Source organism: Schistocerca serialis, chromosome 12 (genome assembly GCF_023864345.2).
Source record: "Schistocerca serialis cubense isolate TAMUIC-IGC-003099 chromosome 12, iqSchSeri2.2, whole genome shotgun sequence".
NCBI lineage: Eukaryota > Metazoa > Arthropoda > Insecta > Orthoptera > Acrididae > Schistocerca > Schistocerca serialis.
The window spans coordinates 20,736,701-20,757,616 of record NC_064649.1 but is presented as its reverse complement, the minus strand read 5'-3'; the positions used below and the strand labels follow the sequence as shown (position 1 = coordinate 20,757,616).

The 20,916-nt window shown below is 45.2% G+C and overlaps 1 protein-coding gene across 2 annotated transcripts in view; it reads right to left on the bottom strand.

Moving 5' to 3' along the window:
* The window catches only part of LOC126428167 (epidermal growth factor-like protein), a 33,495-nt gene extending 12,982 nt beyond the window's left edge, over positions 1-20,513 (bottom strand). The window contains exons 1-3 of one of the 2 annotated variants that reach the window (XM_050090079.1): positions 20,355-20,513; positions 14,931-15,050; positions 11,223-11,453 (exon numbers count right to left, since the gene is read on the bottom strand). In XM_050090079.1, the coding sequence (XP_049946036.1) occupies positions 11,270-11,453; positions 14,931-15,050; positions 20,355-20,452 (402 nt within the window). In that variant the 5' untranslated portion in view covers positions 20,453-20,513 and the 3' untranslated portion in view covers positions 11,223-11,269. Of the gene's footprint in view, positions 1-11,054; positions 11,454-14,930; positions 15,051-20,354 lie in introns of those variants that run through there. The other variant, XM_050090078.1, reaches the window with a different exon arrangement.
* Between the last annotated feature and the right edge of the window lie 403 nt (positions 20,514-20,916).

Below are 20,916 nucleotides of genomic sequence, written 5' to 3'. Positions count from 1 at the left end.
GGTCTCACACGATCGCTGTTTCCGGAATCCATGTTGATTCCTACGGAGTAGATTCTGGGTTTCCAAAAACGACATGATACGCGAGCAAAAAACATGTTCTAAAATTCTACAACAGATCGACGTCAGAGATATAGGTCTATAGTTTTGCGCATCTGCTTGACGACCCTTCTTGAAGACGGGGACTACCTGTGCTCTTTTCCAATCGTTTGGAACCTTCCGTTCCTCTAGATACTTGTGGTACACGGCTGTTAGAAGGGACATGAGACACAATAGTCAATGTAGCTAAGGAATGAAAAACTACTGGAAAGAAAGAAAACAGAAATAGAAGACATACATTATTCCATATGGTCGTCAACAGGGAAAACCAATAATATATACACTAAAGAGCGAAAGAAATTGGTATAAGCATGCGTATTCAAATAAAAAGATATTTAAACAGGCAGAATACGGCCCTGCTGTCGGCAACGCCTATATAAGAGAACAAGTGTCTGGCGTAAATGGTAGATAGGTTACTACTGGCAGGTTACCGCGATTTCAATGAGTTTGAACATGGTGGTACAGTCTACGCACGAGCATTGGGACATAGCATGTCCAAGTTGGCGATGAAGTGGGGATTTTCGGTACGACCGTGTCACGAGTGTACCGTAAATATCAGGATTCGGTATAACATCGAATCTCCGATATCACCGCAGCTAGAAAAGGATCCTGAAAGAACGGGACCAACGACGACTGAAGAGAATCGTTCCACGTGACAGAAATGCAACCGTTCCGCAAATTGCTGCAGATGTCAATGCTGATCCATCAACAATTGTAGTCTGCGAACCATTCAACGAAACATGATCGGCATGGGCTTTCGGAATCGGAGGCTCACACGTGTACCCTCGATGACCGCACGACGCAAAGCTTTACGTCTCGCCTGCGCCCGTCAACATCGACATTGGGCTGTTGATGACTGGAGACATGTTGCCTGGTCGGACGTGTGTCTTTTCAAATTATATCGTGCGGATGGAGGTTATGGGCATGGAGACAACCTTATGGATCCATGGACCCTGTATGTCAACAGGGAACTGTTCAAGTTAGTGGTGGCTCTGTAATTGTGTGGGAAGCGTGCAGTTGGAGTGCCATGAGACCCCTGATTTGTCTAGATACGACTCTTACAGGTGACACGTACGTAAGCATCCTGTCTGATCACCTGCATTCGTTCTTGTCCATTGTATATTCCGATGGACTGGAGCAATTCCAGCAGGACAGTGCAACACCCGATAGGTCCAGAATTGGTACAGAGTGCCTCCAGGAGCATAGCTCTGAGTTTAAACAATACCCCTGGCCGCGAAACTCGCAAGACATACACATCATCGAGCATAACTGGGATGCCTTGCAATGTGCTGTTCAGAAGAGCCGGCCTTGGTGGCCGAACGGTTCTAGGCGCTACAGTCTGGAAACGTGCGACCGCTACGGTCGCAGGTTCGAATCCTGCCCCGGGCGTGGATGTGCGTGATGTCGTTAGGTTAGTTAGGTTTAAGTAGTTCTAAGTTCTAGGGACTGATGACCTCAGATGTTAAGTCCCTTACCGCTCAGAGCCATTTGCTGTTCAGAAGGGATCTCCACCTCCTCATACTCTTACGGATTAATGGACCGCCCTGCAGGGTTCATGGTGTCTGTTCCCTCCAACACTACTTCGGACGTTAGTCGAGTCAATGCCATGTCGTGTTGCGGCTCTTGTGTGTGCTGGGAGGGGGGGGACTGTACTAGTTTCTTTGGCTCTTCGGTGTGTATATGGAGATATATACACATATCTGGATAGAAATAGGGTGTGGAAAAGGCTGTGGTAACGCACAAAGTGTTCGTTGTCCTGTGGGCCAGTGTGTTGTGCGGGTTGCATCGGGATGCATCCAAGGAGGTATACAATTGGCTGGACACAGCTGAAAAGTTTCCTCAGGACTCAGATGAAAGCACAGGGTGAGTTTCACTTCTGATACCACTGAAATGCGTGCGAAAAGCTTCGGGCATAAAGCTAGTATATATAACTGTTTTGAATATTCAGAGAATTTCTTCGTTTTGTACCTCTATAGCAGCACTACAAATGTTTATTCATACATACACACATATTGATACCACTATATACACACATTTATAAATTCAGTTGGCATACTTTATGGCCATCACTGATGGTAACAAAACTACTGATATGGGGTTGTAGATATAAATATGAGGCAGATCGCTGGTCGATCATCAGCGATCGGCTTGTTATCTTTGGCGCGTCCCCGGGCATGAGCATCCTTGCGTTTTCGGCTGGGGCGCGCGGGACGGCGAGAGGCGGTCGGTTTGTTACGCTGGACCTGTTTGCTAATCGCGAAACTCCTGCGGCGGTTACTGGTTGCCCGGAAGGCATTTCGTTTAAACTGTGCCAAGCCTCGCAGTGAGAGGGGAGTCCGGAGTTGGTGTTGGCCTAGATGTTTGTACAAACTGAGGTGCCTGTGTGAGAAGCACGGCGTGGGCCCGTCGGTTGCTTCGTCCTTCTGGCGGCCACCGCAAGCGGATGTTCGGCCGGAATGCCTACAGTTTGTGGTGAGCATAGTGTGAACAATTTCTCGTAGGATGTGCTCCCAGCCAGACTCTTAGCCTGTGTTACTTGTGGGTGCCGACCCCTTGTCTGTTACTGCTTCCAGGTGTCCTGTAAGGTTTCACAGCAAAACTGTGTTTTTGTGGCATTCTGTGTTTCTGGCTCAGCCTCCGCCTAGAAAGGGGAAGGATTTGTGCCTCAAATGAAAAGGGGGGTGGGGTTCGATTGGACATCTTTTGGAATTCCTTAACGCTGTAATTTAAACATATATAAAAAAATTGTTCTTTCAGAATGAGCGCCTGTTTCTTTGGGACACTGCAGTTCAAACAGGAGTGGCGTAATGTTAACGAGTATTTCTTACTCGTCAAATGAAGTGTATTTAATGTCTTGCAGTTTTCTGGGGCACGAAGCTGTGTTATTGACTCATTTTGAAGTGTTCTGTCGGGTGAATGACTGCTCCCCACTTCAGTATATTCTTTTGAGTAGTATTGTAAGATTTTTTGGATATTCGTCAGTGGGGTGTATTGATTCAATTTTGTTTTTCTATTTCTTTTGAATTACGGAGAATTGTTTAGTTTATCTGGTTATTGGCTTAACTCGCGCTTCGAGCACTAAATCAGCTGATATTGAAATTTTTTTTGAAATTCCTGTTTAATGCCAGACAGATTCAAATGTAACTTATTTCTGTTATTTGAAATAAACGTGTTGGATTGACCTTAATGAATTATGTGCAATCGAAGTAAGGGACCCAGTCCTTCATTAGTGCTTAACAGTGGCGTGTGGTTCGGGTTGTGAGCCCCGTTCTCAGAGATTATATATATATTGTTGTTGTGGTCTTCAGTGCTGAGAGTGGTTTGATGCAGCTCTCCATGCTACTCTATCCTATGCAAGCTTCCTCATCTCCCAGTACCTACTGCAGCCTACATCCTTCTGAATCTGCTTAGTGTATTCATCTCTTGGTCTCCCTCTACGATTTTTACCCTCCACGCTGCCCTCCAGTACCAAATTGGTGATCCCTTTATGCCTCAGAACATGTCCTACGAACGGATCCCTTCTTTTAGTCAAGCTGTGCTAGAAACTCCTCTTCTCCCCAATCCTATTCAATACCTCCTCATTAGTTATGTGATCCACCCATCTACTCTTCAGCATTCTTCTGTGGCACCACATTTTGAAAGCTTCTATTCTCTTCTTGTCCAAACTGGTTATCGTCCATGTTTCACTTCCATACATGGCTACACTCCGTACAAATACTTTCAGAAACGACTTCCTGACACTTAAATCTATACTCGATGTTAAAAAATTTCTCTTCTTCAGAAACGCTTTCCTTGCCATTGCCAGTCTACATTTTATATCCTCTCTACTTCGACCATCATCAGTTATTTTGCTCCCCAAATAGCAAAACTCCTTTACTACTTTAAGTGTCTCATTTCCTAATCTAATTCCCTCACCATCACCCGACTTAATTCGACTACATTCCATTATCCTCGTTTTGCTTTTATGTTCATCTTATACCCTCCTTTCAAGACACTGTCCATTCCGTTCAACTGCTCTTCCAAGTCCCTTGCTGCCTCTGACAGAATTACAATGTCATCGGCAAACCTCAAAGTTTTTATTTCTTCTCCATGGATTTTAATACCTACTCCGAACTTTTCTTTTGTTTCCTTTACTGCTTGCTCAATATACAGATCGAATAGCATCGGGGAGAGGCTACAACCCTCACTCCCTTCCCAACTACTGCTTCCCGTTCATGCCCCTCGACCCTTATAACTGCCATCTGGTTTCTGAACAAATTGTAAATAGCCTTTCGCTCCCTGTATTTTATCCCTGCCACCTTCCAAATTTGAAAGAGTATTCCAGTCAACATTGTCAGAGGCTTTCTCTAAGTCTACAAATGCTAGAAACGTAGGTTTGCCTTTCCTTAATCTTTCTTCTAAGATAAGTGGTAGGGTCAATATTGCCTCACGTGTTCCAACATTTCTACGGAATCCAAACTGATCTTCCCCGAGGTCAGTTTTTCCATTCGTCTGTAAAGAATTCGCGTTAGTATTTTGAAGCTGTGACTTATTAAACTGAAAGTTCGGTAATTTTCACATCTGTCAACACCTGCTTTCTTTGTGATTGGAATTACTATATTCTTCTTGAAGTCTGAGGGAATTTCGCCTGTCTCATACATCTTGCTCAGCAGGTGGTAGAGTTTTGTTAGGCCTGGCTCTCCCAAGGCTGTCAGTAGTTCTAATGGAATGTTGTCTACTCCCGGGGCCTTGTTTCGACTCAGGTCTTTCAGTGCTCTGTCAAACTCTTCACGCAGTATCGTATCTCCCATTGCATCTTCATCTACATGCTCTTCCATTTATATAATATTGTCCTCAAGAACATCGCCCCTGCATAGACCCTCTATATACTCCTTCCACCTTTCTGCTTTCCCTTCTTTCCTTAGAGCTGGGTTTTCATCTGAGTTCTTGATATTCATACAAGTGGTCCTCTTTTCTCCAAAGGTCTCTCTAAAATTTCCTGTAGGCAGTATCTATCTTACCACTAGTGAGATAAGCTCATACATGCTTACATTTGTCCTCTAGCCATCCCTGCTTAGCCATTTTGCACTTCCTGTCGATCTCATTTTTGAGACTTTGTATTCCTTTTTGCCTGCTTCATTTACTGCATTTTTGTATTTTCTCCTTTCATCAATTAAATTCAGTATCTCTTCTGTTACCCAAGGATTTCTACTAACCCTCGTCTTTTTACCTACTTGATCCTCTGCTGCCTTCACTATTTCATTCCTCAAAGCTACCCATTCTTGTTCTACTGTATTTTTTCCCCCATTCCTGTCAATTGTTCTCTTATGCTCTCCCTGAAACTCTGTACAACCTCTGGTTCTTTCAGTTTATCCAGGTCCCATTGTAACAACAACAACTGTATATATAATAATTTTTCTTCTGATTTTCGATGAATTAATGTAAGCAATGTTTTGATTTTATTTCTTTTTCTTTTCGTGTCATTATGTTAAAGAAACTGTGAGCAACTTTCGATGTGAATGTCAATATTTATGTCAACTTTCAAGCAATGCTATAACAGAATTGAAGTGTAACCCTTATTGAATCTATTGTAATATGTTTGAAATTATAATTGTGAGCCTGGTCCATGCGTAGGCAATGTATTAGGATATGTGGAATGTAAAACCTTTGGTGAATACCCTATCTGTAGGGGAGCGGTAAAGGGTGGATGGCAGGCGAGCGCGGGAAAATGCACACGGGCGCGGCACGGCATAACGGGCTCAGCAAGACAGTCGGAGTTGGGCAGCATCGGTCTGAGGAACACGTTCCGGATCGAGGAGGCTATCCTGGAAAAAGTGGGTTCATTGAGCCTCGGATGTGCCGTTTCCGACGACTATTCAGCATGGCTATATTCTATAGGCACTGAATTGAAAAGGATTGCAACGCTAAGAAGCATAGTGCCGATACAGCAAGAGCCATAGCTGTGATTGTATGTGTGCTGTGCGCCTCGCCATCTCGCTGCCCGCCAACCGCCGCATCGACTCGAACAGGTTGAATCTTTCGAATTGTATTCGTGTGGACCAGTGTTAATTTTGTTCCTGACTGTTCAATAACAACATAACTTTTACCAGAATTGTCCTATCAATTAATTATCCTAGTCACTAACCTGGACAGGGTCCTTTCCACATGTGGTGCAATCCGAGTGTCCCGAAATGAAGATTTAAAGTTTATGTTAAAAGGAATTACCTGCAGAACTATCTATGCTAGAAAGATGTTTAAGGAGCTATATTGTTAATGAAAATATAAGCAAAGAACTAAGGTCTAACAAAGTTGGAAGATAATTTTGGAATTGGTTTAGTAATGAAACTTAATTAATTTGAGACAAAAATAATGGTAGTTAAATGAGGAAGTAATAAGACAAAAAGAGTAGTAACTCATATTTTGTAAATCTTGAGTGCTTAATTTTTCCAATAGTCAATAGTTTCAACACAGTGATCATAACAGTTTCAGGGTCCCCCCCCCCCCCCCCTTCCACTCTTTTCTATTCATTTAAATTCTGGAGTGTACTGAACTGATTTGACCCGCAAAGTTAAAGTCAATATAAAACCTAAATTTATTGGTGTTTTTCTCTTATTCAGATTGACATTGTATGTGTGTTTCAAAAGTGCTATTTCTAGGGTAATCTATGCCCGATTTCAGTCGGATCAATAGACAAAATGCAGTTTGTAGTAATCATTGTAGTGTAATGTTGTGTATTTACAGCTTGTCCAAATTAGTACAGAAAGGGAAAATATTAGTTCAGTAGATTTTTCTGGTTCTAAAATTTACCTTATAATGCAGTATTACTACGTGTTGTTATGCTTGTACGTACACCCACTTGTACAAGGAAAAAACTCACTTCATGCCTAATTAGGCTGGCGACCGTATTGTTAACAATTGGTAGCATCTGCTGTGCATATTACTTGCCCGTCCTAACGTGTAGTTGCACTTTATACTTGCTTCACGTATCGTTGTTGTTACTGACTGGGTATAAGTCCGATTTTGCTTCCATTCAGGTACACGCAGTCAACATATGTACTAAAATCCTTTCGTAAAAGGTGAAGCCCATCAACTTACCATAGTACAGACTTTAAAGAGTTAACGCCGAGGGCGGGGACCGTTACACCATCTCCTTATATTCCCACCTTTTTGCAGTTTCTTCAGTTTTAGTCTACAGTTCATAACCAATAGATTGTGGTCAGAGTCAATATCTGCCCCTGGAAATGTCTTAGAATTTAAAACCTGATTCCTAAATCTCTGTCTTACCCTTATATAATCTGTCTGAAACCTTTTAGTATCTCCAGGGTTCTTCCATGTATACAACCTTCTTTCATGGTTCTTGAACCAAGTGTTAGCTATGATTGAGCTATGCTCTGTGCAAAATTCTACCAGGCGGCTTCCTCTTTCATTTCTCTCCCCCAATCCATATTCACCTACTACGTTTCCTTCTCTCGCTTTTCCTACTACCGAATTCCAGTCACCCATGACTATTAAATTTTCGTCTCCCTTCACTCCCTGAATAATTTCTTTTATCTCATCATACATTTCATCAATTTCTTCATCATCTGCAGAGCTACTTGGCATATAAACTTTTACTACTGAAAATTAGCTGTTACCCGTGGCTGCACCCCCATATCAGTAGTTTTTTCACCATGAGTGATGGCCAGGAAGTATGCCAACTAAATTATAAATATCTGGGTATATAGTGGTATAAATGTGTATGTATGAATAAACCTTTGTAGTGCTGCTATACAGGTGCATAATTGCGAAATTCTCTGAATATTAAAAACCGTTTCTTTTTCCAAGCTTGGGGTGTTGTTACATCTGCAAGTCTGCTTCGCTGCTGATGATTAGCTGGTGGAATGATGAAGTCATTTCTGTGGAATATTTGGCCTTGAGCTGTACAACTAGACAAAAAAACTGACATTTTGACTTGTGTATCCTCACCAGATGAAGTCATCTGAAAGCATAAGTTGTATTTTCTAATTATATTAAAAAAACACCTCAGTTCATACATTCGTACAGAAGTAGACTTTGCTTAAGTTCTTCTGGCTCACCTGGTACTGGAAGTGAGATTGTAGCCACCAGGGGTACAAACAGCAACTGTGTCTTACTTCCATTTCAACGCATTACAATGCCTATATTTCTCATCTGTTCTCCCTAAGATGACTAATCGATGAGTAACATGGTCAGTTAATAGATATTAACCACATGCGGCTTCACCAAAAGCCTCCCACTTTCCATATGTGAAGCCAAGACTCTCTGTTCGTTGTACAGCCTTTAAATGATGCCGTCGTTGGGAGTGTTCAAAGAACTTGGAACGTGTAAGAGACGCGTGAGGCTCAGCGTCTAACATGCGACGGGGTTGTGACTGTTATAATGCCTCTGTAGTTCTTAACGCGGCCTGACGTACTGCATCCAAGTTCCGGAGGTCATGAGACTGCATTTTTGCTGGATTCGAGTAACTTCCGCAGCTTGAGCTCTCTTAGAACTATGCACTATATGAGACTTACATTTGGGAGTCTTTTAGTAACAGTTTTAAATATGGTTCTCGGGCTTAACGCCCGATTTTGTTATCGTATCTCCACAGACATTCTCCAACTGTGCCAGGTGGAGTAACAAGTAAATCATAAACCGCGCGGACAATAGCATTTGATTCGCACTGTCACGGAATCAAATATAAACACTACGAGTCGCCGACCATCGTGCAAGTGTAGCCTGCATACCACTCGCGCATATCATATTTAAAAATGTTAATAATAGTAAAAAAGATTCTACAGCTTCCTGAAGTAGTCTATGATCCATATCTCATTTCATCGGAGTTGTTCAGCGGTAGATTCAGGAAAGCATAACTGTGTTATTTTCGCATTTAATAATATTGGTATTGGAATGAAACTATGGATTAAGAACGGTATTACTGTTTAAGCATTGTTCTGATTATGCTGAATCATTAACGTTTCACACATTAATCAATAAAATGATTTTCGCAAGTATGATAAATTTCAAAAGTGAAATAGTAGATAGTTTTATCAAAGACTAAATATTTTTTCCCTAGGTCGCGTGTTTGCCTTCAGTCAATAAATGCATTACACACTTTGTGAAGTAGCGTACGTTCTTCGTCAGGGCACAAGCTATCTCATACCAAATTTCAACGAAATCGTTTCAGCGGGTTAGTCGCAAAAACGTAACAGACGGAGTTCATTCGCGTTTATAATATTAGTATGGAAACGTGTAGATTGAACACGTTGAGGACTGTAGAAGCATTGTATTTTAGCTGTCAACCACGACTGCGCTTACACGTCAGAAAAATGAAATGATTTCAGGTGCGAACGGCTTTATTGGCCAACAAAACCCGGTCGGTATGTTAGGATGCTTGGTGCATTTATTTCTATTTGACACCACTTCGGCCACTTACGCACCGATGATGATAAAATGATAATGAGGATGACACACACACACACACACGGCAGAAGGCCTTATCTTCAATTAGGCTGAGGGCCCCACACAGTCTGATACTTGAAAGACAACAACTTTAATTTAAAAACGGCTGAAGGCCTATGACTTTACAGAACTAAAATAATTTTTAGTAGGCAGAAGGCCCAAGGATTTATCTTTAAACAATATTTTACACAGGCTGAAAGCACAAACAATGCAAGACTTGAAAAGTAAGGAACTTTAAATTTTAAAGCAGCTGAAGGCCCATTATCAAAAACCCAACTAAAAACATACAAATGCAAACCATCGGCTATAACCCATTAAAATACACAATCAAACACCAATAAGAAAAGGGAGTGCAGCCAGCCGCACTCAAAGTTTCTAGGGGTCGGTCTGCACTTGAAATACTAGCGTTCGCTTAGGGGAGACAGATAGTCGGCCCAACTATATCCAATCCGCCTGCAACCCAACCAAGAGACACTCAACGGACCCAGCGACAAGAGTACTTGCTTTCCACCCAACCAGTACACAAGGAACTCCAAAGCCGAAGCGTGAAAGGCGTAGCCGCCCACAACCAAGTATGCGTAAGCTGTCAAAGCTACACACACGTGTTGGGCAGCGACAACACGGTGAGGAAAGGACACTGCCTGAATTTTACGTCAGCGGCGAGGGCAGGTAACCGGAACGCTAACGGCCACAAGGCAGAAAATACCGCTGGTGCACTTGGACTTCAAATAACCAGAATACAGTTAAACTCCAGCGGATGGTGGCCAAACTTTCTCCATCTCGAACACTCGCTGTTGCTCGCGGGAATACTTCCAACAGCCAATAATGAAAACCGACGCCACAATGTGAACAGACTGGCTTCGGTAATTAAATCAGCACTCAACTTTGATGTCCTGGGTCGGTGAGCCACGAATGTTTTAGCAATCGGAACAGCTCCCACACACTCCGACACTGCGTAGAGACCGCCAGCGGGCCCGGCCCTCTGCGCCGCGCGGACATTTCCTGGCTGATCCACACCAACCGACCGACTGCCGCACACCTGCTAGCCGGAAACTATAAGCACCAGGCCAAAGATAGTACAAGGTGCGAATACCGATACACACCGCTGCTGCCACACGTAGAAAGATGAAGAACCACGGCATAACCGCAATAACCGCGGGAAACCAGACGCAGAGTAACAGTCGAAGTTGAAACCAACGGGTAAGCCGGGGCCAGCTCGACTCACCGTCTTGCATGTTCCACAGGTCCTAAACCTCTCGATCGGTTTCGACCAAACTTGGCACAAACAACCCTTATTGCCGGGGAAGAAGTGCCGTGTGGATAAGAACCAGGTAGTTCCAGTTGGGATGAGGGTGCTGCAGAGGTGGACAGAGAGGAGGTCTACAGTGTGAGGGGGATGAGGAGATGGTGAGAGAGGAGATGCAAAGGGTGAGAGGGAGGTGGAGATGTGTGCAATATATGTGACAAACATGCACTGGTGAAACTGTGGGTAAAAGGCTAGTGAATAAACAAAAACAATGTGAGTAGTCAGTAAACTTTAATTATTCATTTACACTGAATTTCAGAGGTTTTGTTTTGTCACGCTGTAAAGCGTTTGTGTTTAACGGTGATTTGAGCTATAGTTCTGAAATGAAGCACATAAGCACACATGCCAGACCCTTTTTTGTTTTCACCGTCTTTATCGTCAGGTGCTGTAAGGGGAGAGGCCAGTGGTGAATTGGTTCACATTCCCCGTTTAGTCCCCGCCGCCCATCATACCCCAGAAGCACATGTTTCTGATGCCCATCATCATGCCGTACCCCGGCCAGCAGCGACACATGTCCGGAGCCACGCAGTCGGCGTTGATGCAACCGTTGGTGCACACCGGCCTGCAGCGGATGGGGGCCTTGGCCCTCACCTGAGAGGGCGTCCTGTTGTCCCTGCAAAAGGAAACAGTGGGTACACGTACTAAAGAGACGGACACACTTTCTCACATTATAGCAATCTTATGCATAGGTTTCCATGAATGAGGAAAAAAAAAAAGACAAAGAACTGGACGTAGTTATGCAGTTAGGAACCAACTACCATTTTTCAGATTTCTGGTTCTCTGCTGCAAACTGTGATGGCATATGTGGACTACAGTCAGTTCCACAAGAAATTGTACGCCGTTGTCTGTATGAAATGAAATACACTATTACACTGAAGCGACATGCGTATTCAAATACAGAGATACGTAAGCAGGCAGAATGCTGCGCTGTGGTCGGCAACTCCTATATAAACAAGTGTCTGGCGCAGTTGGTAGATCGGTTACTGCTGCTACAATGGCAAGTTATCAAGATTTAAGTGAGTTTGAACGTGGTGTTATAGTCTGTGCACGAGCGATGGGACACAGCATCTTCGAGGCAGCGATAAACTGGGGATTTTCCCATTTCACGACTACACCGTGAATATCAGGAATCCGGTAAAACATAAAATCTCCAAAATCCCCGTGGCCGGGAAAAATCCTGCGAGAACGGGACCAACGACGACTGAGGAGAATCGTTTAACGTGACAGAAAGGCAACCCTTCCGCAAATTGTTGCAGATATCAATGCTGGGCCATCAAAAAGTGTCCGCGCGTGAACCATTCAACGAAACATCAGCGATAAGGGCTTTCGAGCTAAAGGCCCACCCACGTACCCTTGATGACACGTACACTACACTCGTTCGGCCTCTGTTAGAATATTGCTGCGCGCTGTGGGATCCTTACCAGGTGGGATTGACGGAGGACATCGAAAGGATGCAAAAAAGGGCAGCCCGTTTTGTATTATCACGTAATAGGGGAGAGAGTGTGGCAGATATGATACGCGAGTTGGGATGGAAGTCACTAAAGCAATGAAGTTTTTCGTTGCGGCGAGATCTATTTACGAAATTTCAGTCACCAACTTTCTCTTCCGAATGCGAAAATATTTCGTTGAGTCCAACCTACATGGGTAGGAATGATCATCAAAATAAAATAACAGAAATCAGAGCCCCAACAGAAATGTTTAGGTGTTCGTTTTTCCCGCGCGCTGTTCGGGAGTGGAATGGTGGAGAGATAGTATGATTGTGGTTCGATGAACCCTCTGCTAAGCACTTACATGCGAATTGTGGAGTAATCATGTAGATGTAGATGAAGTGATAGCGGAGAGCGGCGGGGTTAACGTAATCCTTAGTGCCGTGCAAAAGGTCCAGGCGAAACTGCGGCCGAGGCGTACACCGTGGAGGCGTACCTGAACGGACCGTAAGTAGAAGTGGTAGAGGGAAGGACTCCAGTTCGGAGAGAAGGGAGGTGGAGAGAGAGGGAGTGGTGGAGAAGCTGACTGGAGAGAGGCGAAGGAGTTGATGGATAGAGGGAGGGGGGTAGGAGCAGTACAGAGACACGGGGACTCTGTACCAACGAAGTGACAATCGATTACCTGTAATCGAGAGAGATGGTACTAGCCAGAGATAGTTTTAAAGTCGAAAGCACGTGATGAGTGGTGGCGCCATCTAAGCGCTCTGTATAAGCGGGACCTCCAGCGCCTAACAGACAGTCGCCGGCTCACATCAGAAGATCTTGCCCGCAGTAGGCATCGAAACGTCGGGAAGGAGAAGTAGTTTTATATATGGACCACAGCAATTCAGCCCGGAAGTTTTAATGAATGAAGACGCCGGCCGTGAAAGCTTACATGCTACAGGGTGTTTCAAAAATGACCGGTATATTTGAAACGGCAATAAAAACTAAACGAGCAGCGATAGAACTACATCGTTTGTTGCAATATGCTTGGGACAACAGTACATTTTCAGGCAGACAAACTTTCGAAATTACAGTAGTTACAATTTTCAACAACAGATGGCGCTGCGGTCTGGGAAACTCTATAGTACGATGTTTTCCACATATCCACCATGCGTAGCAATAATATGGCGTAGTCTCTGAATGAAATTACCCGAAACCTTTGACAACGTGTCTGGCGGAATGGCTTCACATGCAGATGAGATGTACTGCTTCAGCTGTTCAATTGTTTCTGGATTCTGGCGGTGCACCTGGTCTTTCAAGTGTCCCCACAGAAAGAAGTCACAGGGGTTCATGTCTGGCGAATAGGGAGGCCAATCCACGCCGCCTCCTGTATGTTTCGGATAGCCCAAAGCAATCACACGATCATCGAAATATTCATTCAGGAAATTAAAGACGTCGGCCGTGCGATGTGGCCGGGCACCATCTTGCATAAACCACGAGGTGTTCGCAGTGTCGTCTAAGGCAGTTTGTACCGCCACAAATTCACGAAGAATGTCCAGAAAGCGTGATGCAGTAATCGTTTCGGATCTGAAAAATGGGCCAATGATTCCTTTGGAAGAAATGGCGGCCCAGACCAGTACTTTTTGAGGATGCAGGGACGATGGGACTGCAACATGGGGCTTTTCGGTTCCCCATATGCGCCAGTTCTGTTTATTGACGAAGCCGTCCAGGTAAAAATAAGCTTCGTCAGTAAACTAAATGCTGCCCACATGCATATCGCCGTCATCAATCCTGTGCACTATATCGCTAGCGAATGTCTTTCGTGCAGCAATGGTAGCGGCGCTGAGGGGTTGCCGCGTTTGAATTTTGTATGGATAGAGGTGTAAACTCTGGCGCATGAGACGATACGTGGACGTTGGCGTCATTTGGACCGCAGCTGCAACACGGCGAACGGAAACCCGAGGCCGCTGTCGGATCACCTGCTGCACTAGCTGCGCGTTGCGCTCTGTGGTTGCCGTACGCGGTCGCCCTGCCTTTCCAGCACGTTCATCCGTCACGTTCCCAGTCCGTTGAAATTTTTCAAACAGATCCTTTATTGTATCGCTTTTCGGTCCTTTGGTTACATTAAACCTCCGTTGAAAACTTCGTCTTGTTGCAACAACACTGTGTTCTAGGCGGTGAAATTCCAACACCAGAAAAATTCTCTGTTCTAAGGAATAAACCATGTTGTCTACAGCACACTTGCACGTTGTGAACAGCACACGCTTACAGCAGAAAGACGACGTACAGAATGGCGCACCCACAGACTGCGTTGTCTTCTATATCTTTCACATCACTTGCAGCGCCATCTGTTGTTGAAAATTGTAACTACTGTAATTTCGAAAGTTTGTCCGCCTGAAAATGTACTGTTGTCCCAAGCATATTGCAACAAAAGGTGTATTTCTATCGCTGCTCGTTTAGTTTATATTGCCGTTTCAAATATACCAGTCATTTTTGAAACACCCTGTATGATTACGGAAACGTGTGCTTCCTCTTGTTTCTTTTCCATTTCTGCAGTCCGAGTCACACCAAAGCGTGGCTGGGTACAGCTAGTGGCTAAATAAGTAGGTAATTATTGACACGGAAAACATTATTTTACGTCGTGTAGTATGTAGTGACAGTGGTGTCCGACTGGTACTCACTTGTAACCCCGGCGGCACTTGCACGTGTTGTGGCGAACGCACGTTCCTCGTGGACAACCACGGGGACACCACGGCTTACACTTGAGCAGGTCGTTCGTTGGCGGCGGCTGCCTCAGCTTCCTGTGGTGGAGAAGCAGAAAAAACAGTCAGTCGCGCCTCGATGCTGCTGCTGTACTCCATGAACAACTTAACGTAAGGTTCTACATCTACATCTCCATACATACTCCGCAATCCGTCAAACGGTGCGTGGCGGAGGGTACCTCGTACCACAACTAGCATCTTCTCTCCCTGTTCCAGTCCCAAACAGAACGAGGGAAGAATGACTGCCTATATGCCTCTGTACGAGCCCTAATCTGTCTTATCTTTGTGGTCTTTCCGCGAAATGTATGTTGGCGGCAAACACTGGAGATTTTAGCCTCATCATGCGATTACATCTCACTTAGATGTTGGCTGAAACCAGACGTAAACAGTAATGAAATCCTAAACTCAGATTGGAATGCATACCGCAGAGACAGGCTGTACAGTGTAGGGGGAGGCGTGTTTAAAGCGATAAGAAGTGCAATAGTATCTAAGGAAATTGACGGAGATCCGAAATGTGAAATAATTTGGGTGAAGGTCACGGTTAAAGCAGGCTCAGACATGGTAATTGGATGTCTCTAGAGGCCCCGTGGCTCAGCAGCTGTTGTGGCTGAGCACCTGAAGGATAATTTGGAAAATATTTCGAGTAGATTTCCCGACCATGTTATGGTTCTGGGTGGAGATTTTAATTTGCCGGATATAGACTGGGAGACTCAAACGTTCATAACGGGTTCAAATGGTTCATATGGCTCTGAGCACTATGGGACTTAACACCTATGGTCATCAGTCCCCTAGAACTTAGAACTACTTAAACCTAACTAACCTAAGGACATCACACAACAACCAGTCATCACGAGGCAGTGAAAATCCCTGACCCCGCCGGGAATCGAACCCGGGAACCCGGGCGCGGGAAGCGAGAACGCTACCTCACGACCACGAGCTGCGGACGTTCATAACGGGTGGCAGGGACAAAGAATCCAGTGAAATTTTTTTAAGACTGAAGACTATCGTGAGCAGTTAAACAGAGAACCGACTCGTGGCGATAACATATTAGACCTTCCGGTGACAAACAGACCCGAACTATTTGAAACAGTTAGCGCAGAACAGGGAATCAGCGATCATAAAGCGGTTACTGCATCGATGATTTAAGCCGTAAATGGAAATATTAAAAAAAGGTAGAAAGAGTTTTCTGTTTATCAAAAGTGACAAAAAGCAGATTTGAGAGTACCTGACGGCTCAACACAAAAGTTTTGTCTCAAGAACAGATAGTGTTGAGGATCAGTGGACAAAGTTCAAAGCCATCTTACAAATATGCGTTAGATGAGTATGTGCCAAGCAAGATCGTAAGAGATGGGAAAGAGCCACCGTGGTACAACAACCGAGTTAGAAAACTGCTCCGGAAGCAAAGGGAACTTCATAGCAAACAGATATAGCCAAAGCCTTGCAGACAGACAAAAATTACACGAAGCGAAATGTAGTGTGAGGAGGGCTATGTGAGAGGCGTTCAATGAATTCGAAAGTAAAGTTCTGTGTACTGACTTGGCAGAAAATCCTAAATGTCAAAGCGGTAGGTGGATCAAAACAAAATGTCCAGACACACTGTGACCAAAATAGTACTGAAACAGAGGATGACAGACTAAAGGCTGAAATACTAAGTGTCTCTTTCCAAAGCTGTTTCACAGAGGAAGACTGCACTGTAGTTCCTTCTCTAGATTGTCGCACAGATGACAAAATGGTAGATATCGAAATAGATGACAGAGGGATAGAAAAACTATTAAAACCGCTCAAAAGAGGAAAGGCCGCTGGACCTGATGGGAAACCAGTTCGATTTTACACAGTACGCGGAGGAACTTGCCGCCCCCCCACCCCTCCCCTTCTTGTAGCGGTGTACCGTAGGTCTCTAGAAGAGCGTAGCGTTCCAAAGGATTGGAAAAGGGCACAGGTCATCCCCGTTTTCAAGAAGGGCCGTCGAACAGATGTGCAGAACTATAGACCTATATCTCTAACGTCGATCAGTTGTAGAATTCTGGAACACGTATTATGTTCGAGTAAAATGACTTTTCTGGAGACTAGAAATCTACTCTGAAGCAATCAGCATGGATTTCGAAAAGACGATCGTGTGAAACCCAGCTTGCACCATTCGTACACGAGACTCAGGGGGCTATAGACACGGGTTCACAGGTAGATATCGTGTTTCTTGACTTCCGCAAGGCGTTCGATACAGTTTCCCACAGTCGTTTGATGAACAAAGTAAGAGCATATGGACTATCAGACCAATTGTGTGATTGGATTGAAGAGTTCCTAGATAACAGAACGCAGCATGTCATTCTCAATGGAGAGAAGTCTTCCGAAGTAAGAATGATTTCAGGTGTGCCGCAGGGGAGTGTCGTAGGACGTTGCTATTCACAAAATACATAAATGACCTTGTGGATGACATCGGAAGTTCACTGAGGCTTTTTGCGGTTGATGCTGTGGTATATCGAGAGGTTGTAACAATGGAAAATTGTACTGAAATGCAGGAGCATCTGCAGAGAATTGACGCATGGTGCAGGGAATGGCAATTGAATCTCTATGTAGACAAGTGTAATGTGCTGCGAATACATAGAAAGAAAGATCCCTTATCATTTAGCTACAATATAGCAGGTCAGCAACTGGAAGCAGTTAATTCCATAAATTATCTGGGAGTACGCATTAGGAGTGATTTAAAATGGAATGATGATATAAAATTGATCGTCGGTAAAGCAGATACCAGACAGATTCATTGGAAGAATACTAAGGAAATGCAATCCGAAAACAAAGGAAGTAGGTTACAGTACGCTTGTTCGCCCACTGCTTGAATACTGCTCAGCAGTGTGGGATCCGTACCAGACAGGGTTGATAGAAGAGATAGAGAAGATACAACGGAGAGCAGCGCGCTTCGTTACAGGAATATTTAGTAACCACGAAAGCGTTACGGAGATGGTAGATAAACTCCAGTGGAAGACTCTGCAGGAGAGACGCTCAGTAGCTCGGTACGGGCTTTTGTTGAAGTTTCGAGAACGTACCTTCACCGAGGAGTCAAGCAGTGTATTGCTCCCTCCTACGTATATCTCGCGAAGAGACCATGAGGATTGTTGTGGCGTAACAAGACAGCTACGCCACACTGAAGTAGCCGAAAGGCACGCGTTATCTTAAGTATGCTTGATAGAGGTCTGAAACAGGATACTTATTAATGTTATAAAGAAAAGTATGTAGCTACTAGAACACTTAACTTTTATATCTTCATTGGTTTACAACGTTCTTGGTGATACAAGTGAGACTCTATCTTGAGGTACATGCAATGTTACAAATGGCGCCTTGCTAGGTCGTAGCCATGGACTTAGCTGAAGGCTATTCTAACTGTCTGCTCGGCTAATGAGCAATGCATGCTACCTATCTGCTCGGCTAATGAGCGATGCTTCGTCCGTGTAGTCGCTAGCAATGTCGTCCGTACAACTGGGGCGAGTGCTCGTCCGTATCTCGAGACCTGCCTTGTGGTGGCGCTCGGTCTGTGATGACACAGTGGCGACACGCGGGTCCAACATGCACTAAATGCACCGCGGCCGATTTAAGCTACCACCTAGCAAGTGTGGTGTCTGGCGGTGACACCACAAGGATAAAATCAGATTAGAGCCCACACAGAGCCATACCGACAATCCTCCTTTCCACGAACAATACGAGACTGGAATAGAAGGGAGAACCGATAGAGGTACTCAAGGTACCCTCCGCCAAACACCGTCAGGTGGCTTGCGGAGTATGGATGTAGATGTAGATCTTTCTAGGGACTCTGATATAGTCGACCATACAGTGAGGCGACGAAAGTTACGGGATACTTCCTAATATCCTCTCGGACATCGTTTTTCCCGGCATAGTGCAACAGATCGGCGTGGCATGGACTCAGCAAGTCGTTGGAACTTCCCTGCAAAAAATACTGAGCTATGCTGCATGTTTAGCCATCCACAACTAGGAACGTGTTGACAGGGCAGGATGTTGTGCACGAACTGACCTCTCAATTATGTCCCATAAATGAAACTACCTGGCAGATTAAAACTGTGTGCTGGACTGAGATTCGAACACGAGACCTTTGGCTTTCGCGAGAAAGCGCTCTACAATCTAAACTACCCAAGCACGACTCACGCCCCGTCCTCACAGCTTTACTTCTGCCAGGACCTCGTCTCCTACAAGCACGACTCAGGCCCCGTCCTCACAGTTGCCAGTACCTCGTCTCCTACCTTCCAAACTTTACAGAAGCTCTCCTGCGAACCTTGCAGAGCTAGCTCTCCTGACAGAATGGATACTGCGGAGACATGCCTTAGCCACAGCCTGGGGGATGTTTCCAGAATGAGATTTTCACTCTGCAGCGGAGTGTGTGCTGATATGAAACTTCTCAGGAGAGCTCCTGTAAAGTATGGAAGGTGGGAGACGAGATACTGGCAGAAGTAAAGCTATGAGGAGGCGGTGTGAGTAGTGCTAGGGTAGCTCTGTTGGTAGAGCACTTGCCCGCGAAAGGCAAAGGTCCCGAGTTCGAGTCTCGGCCCGGCACACAGTTTTAATCTGCCAGGAAGTTTGTTATTAAACTAAAACCGACGTTTCGGCAGAATTTCAAAAGGCGTTCCTCAGGGCACGAGCAAGGCCTTTGCAATTCGGCCGAAACGTCGGTTTTAGTGTATTATTGTTGTTAGTTTATAGCAATGACGCGGCGTAACACCCAGAAGAGTTTTAAGCACTATGACGCCGGCCACGGAAGCCTACGTTCTTACAACCTAAGGACACCCCACACATCCATGCCCGAGGCAGGATTCGAACCTGCGTCCGTAGCCGTCGCGCGGTTCCGGACTGCAGCGCCTAGAACCGTTCGGCCACCACGGCCGGCTTTGTGCGGTTATTTCACGCAGTGTTGCTTGTCTGTTAGCACTGACAACTGTGCGCAAACGCCGCTGCTCTCGGTCGTTACGTGAAGGCCACTGTGTTGTCCGTGGCGAGAGAGGATGCCTGTAATTTGACATTTTCTGCAGATTCTTGACACTGTGGATCTAGGAATATTGAATTCTCTGACGATTTCGAAAGTGGAATGTTCCAAGAGTGTAGCTCCAACTACCATTCCGCGTTCAAAGCCTGTTCCTTGCCGTCGTGCGGCGACAGTCACGTCGCAAACCTTTTCACGTGAATCGCCAGACTACAAATGACAGCTCCGCCAATGCTCTGCCCTTTTACACTTTGTGTACGCGCCACCACCGCCATCTGTATACGTGAGTATCGCTATCCTTGAGCGCAGATGAGGTGATTAATAAAATGTGAAACAGATCCGTATCCACTGTCGTGACTTACCCACGTGAATCGTAGCAGTCAACCGTGCCCCCGGCGTCGGTCTGAGCTACTAAGCAGGCAGCAGTGAGGGCGGCGACGCAGACTACCAGCGGCGACATGACGGCCACTGGAGAAGAAGCAGCGGTCTACGGCGATTGTCTGCCCGTGATAATGGGACCAATCTCGGTATATTTTATACAGCTCGAAAGCGTTACATAAGGCTGGTTGCGAGTGCTGTTGCGGATACCGCAGATAAACGTTTCTATCCGCAGAGCCCGCCTTTCCTGTCTGTGTTCGCTTCCGCAGGTCGCGGCCGAGGAGAGGAAGTTCCGCGTAGATTCGCTGGGTAAACGAGCTTGGCGGTTTTGGAATGATATGTAGGAATGGGTAGTCGATTCGGCGGAGGAGGTGCTAACGAGACATGGTGCGTCTTCCTTCTTGGAAGCACACCCTCAGAAATGAAAGTATCTAGGTGTTCACTCTAAGACAGAAAAGGAAGGACTCACCACCAAGGAATTATCCGAATGGGGCAGAAAGTAACATTCATGTACGGGACAAGCAGTGCACATGTACGTGTACGGGA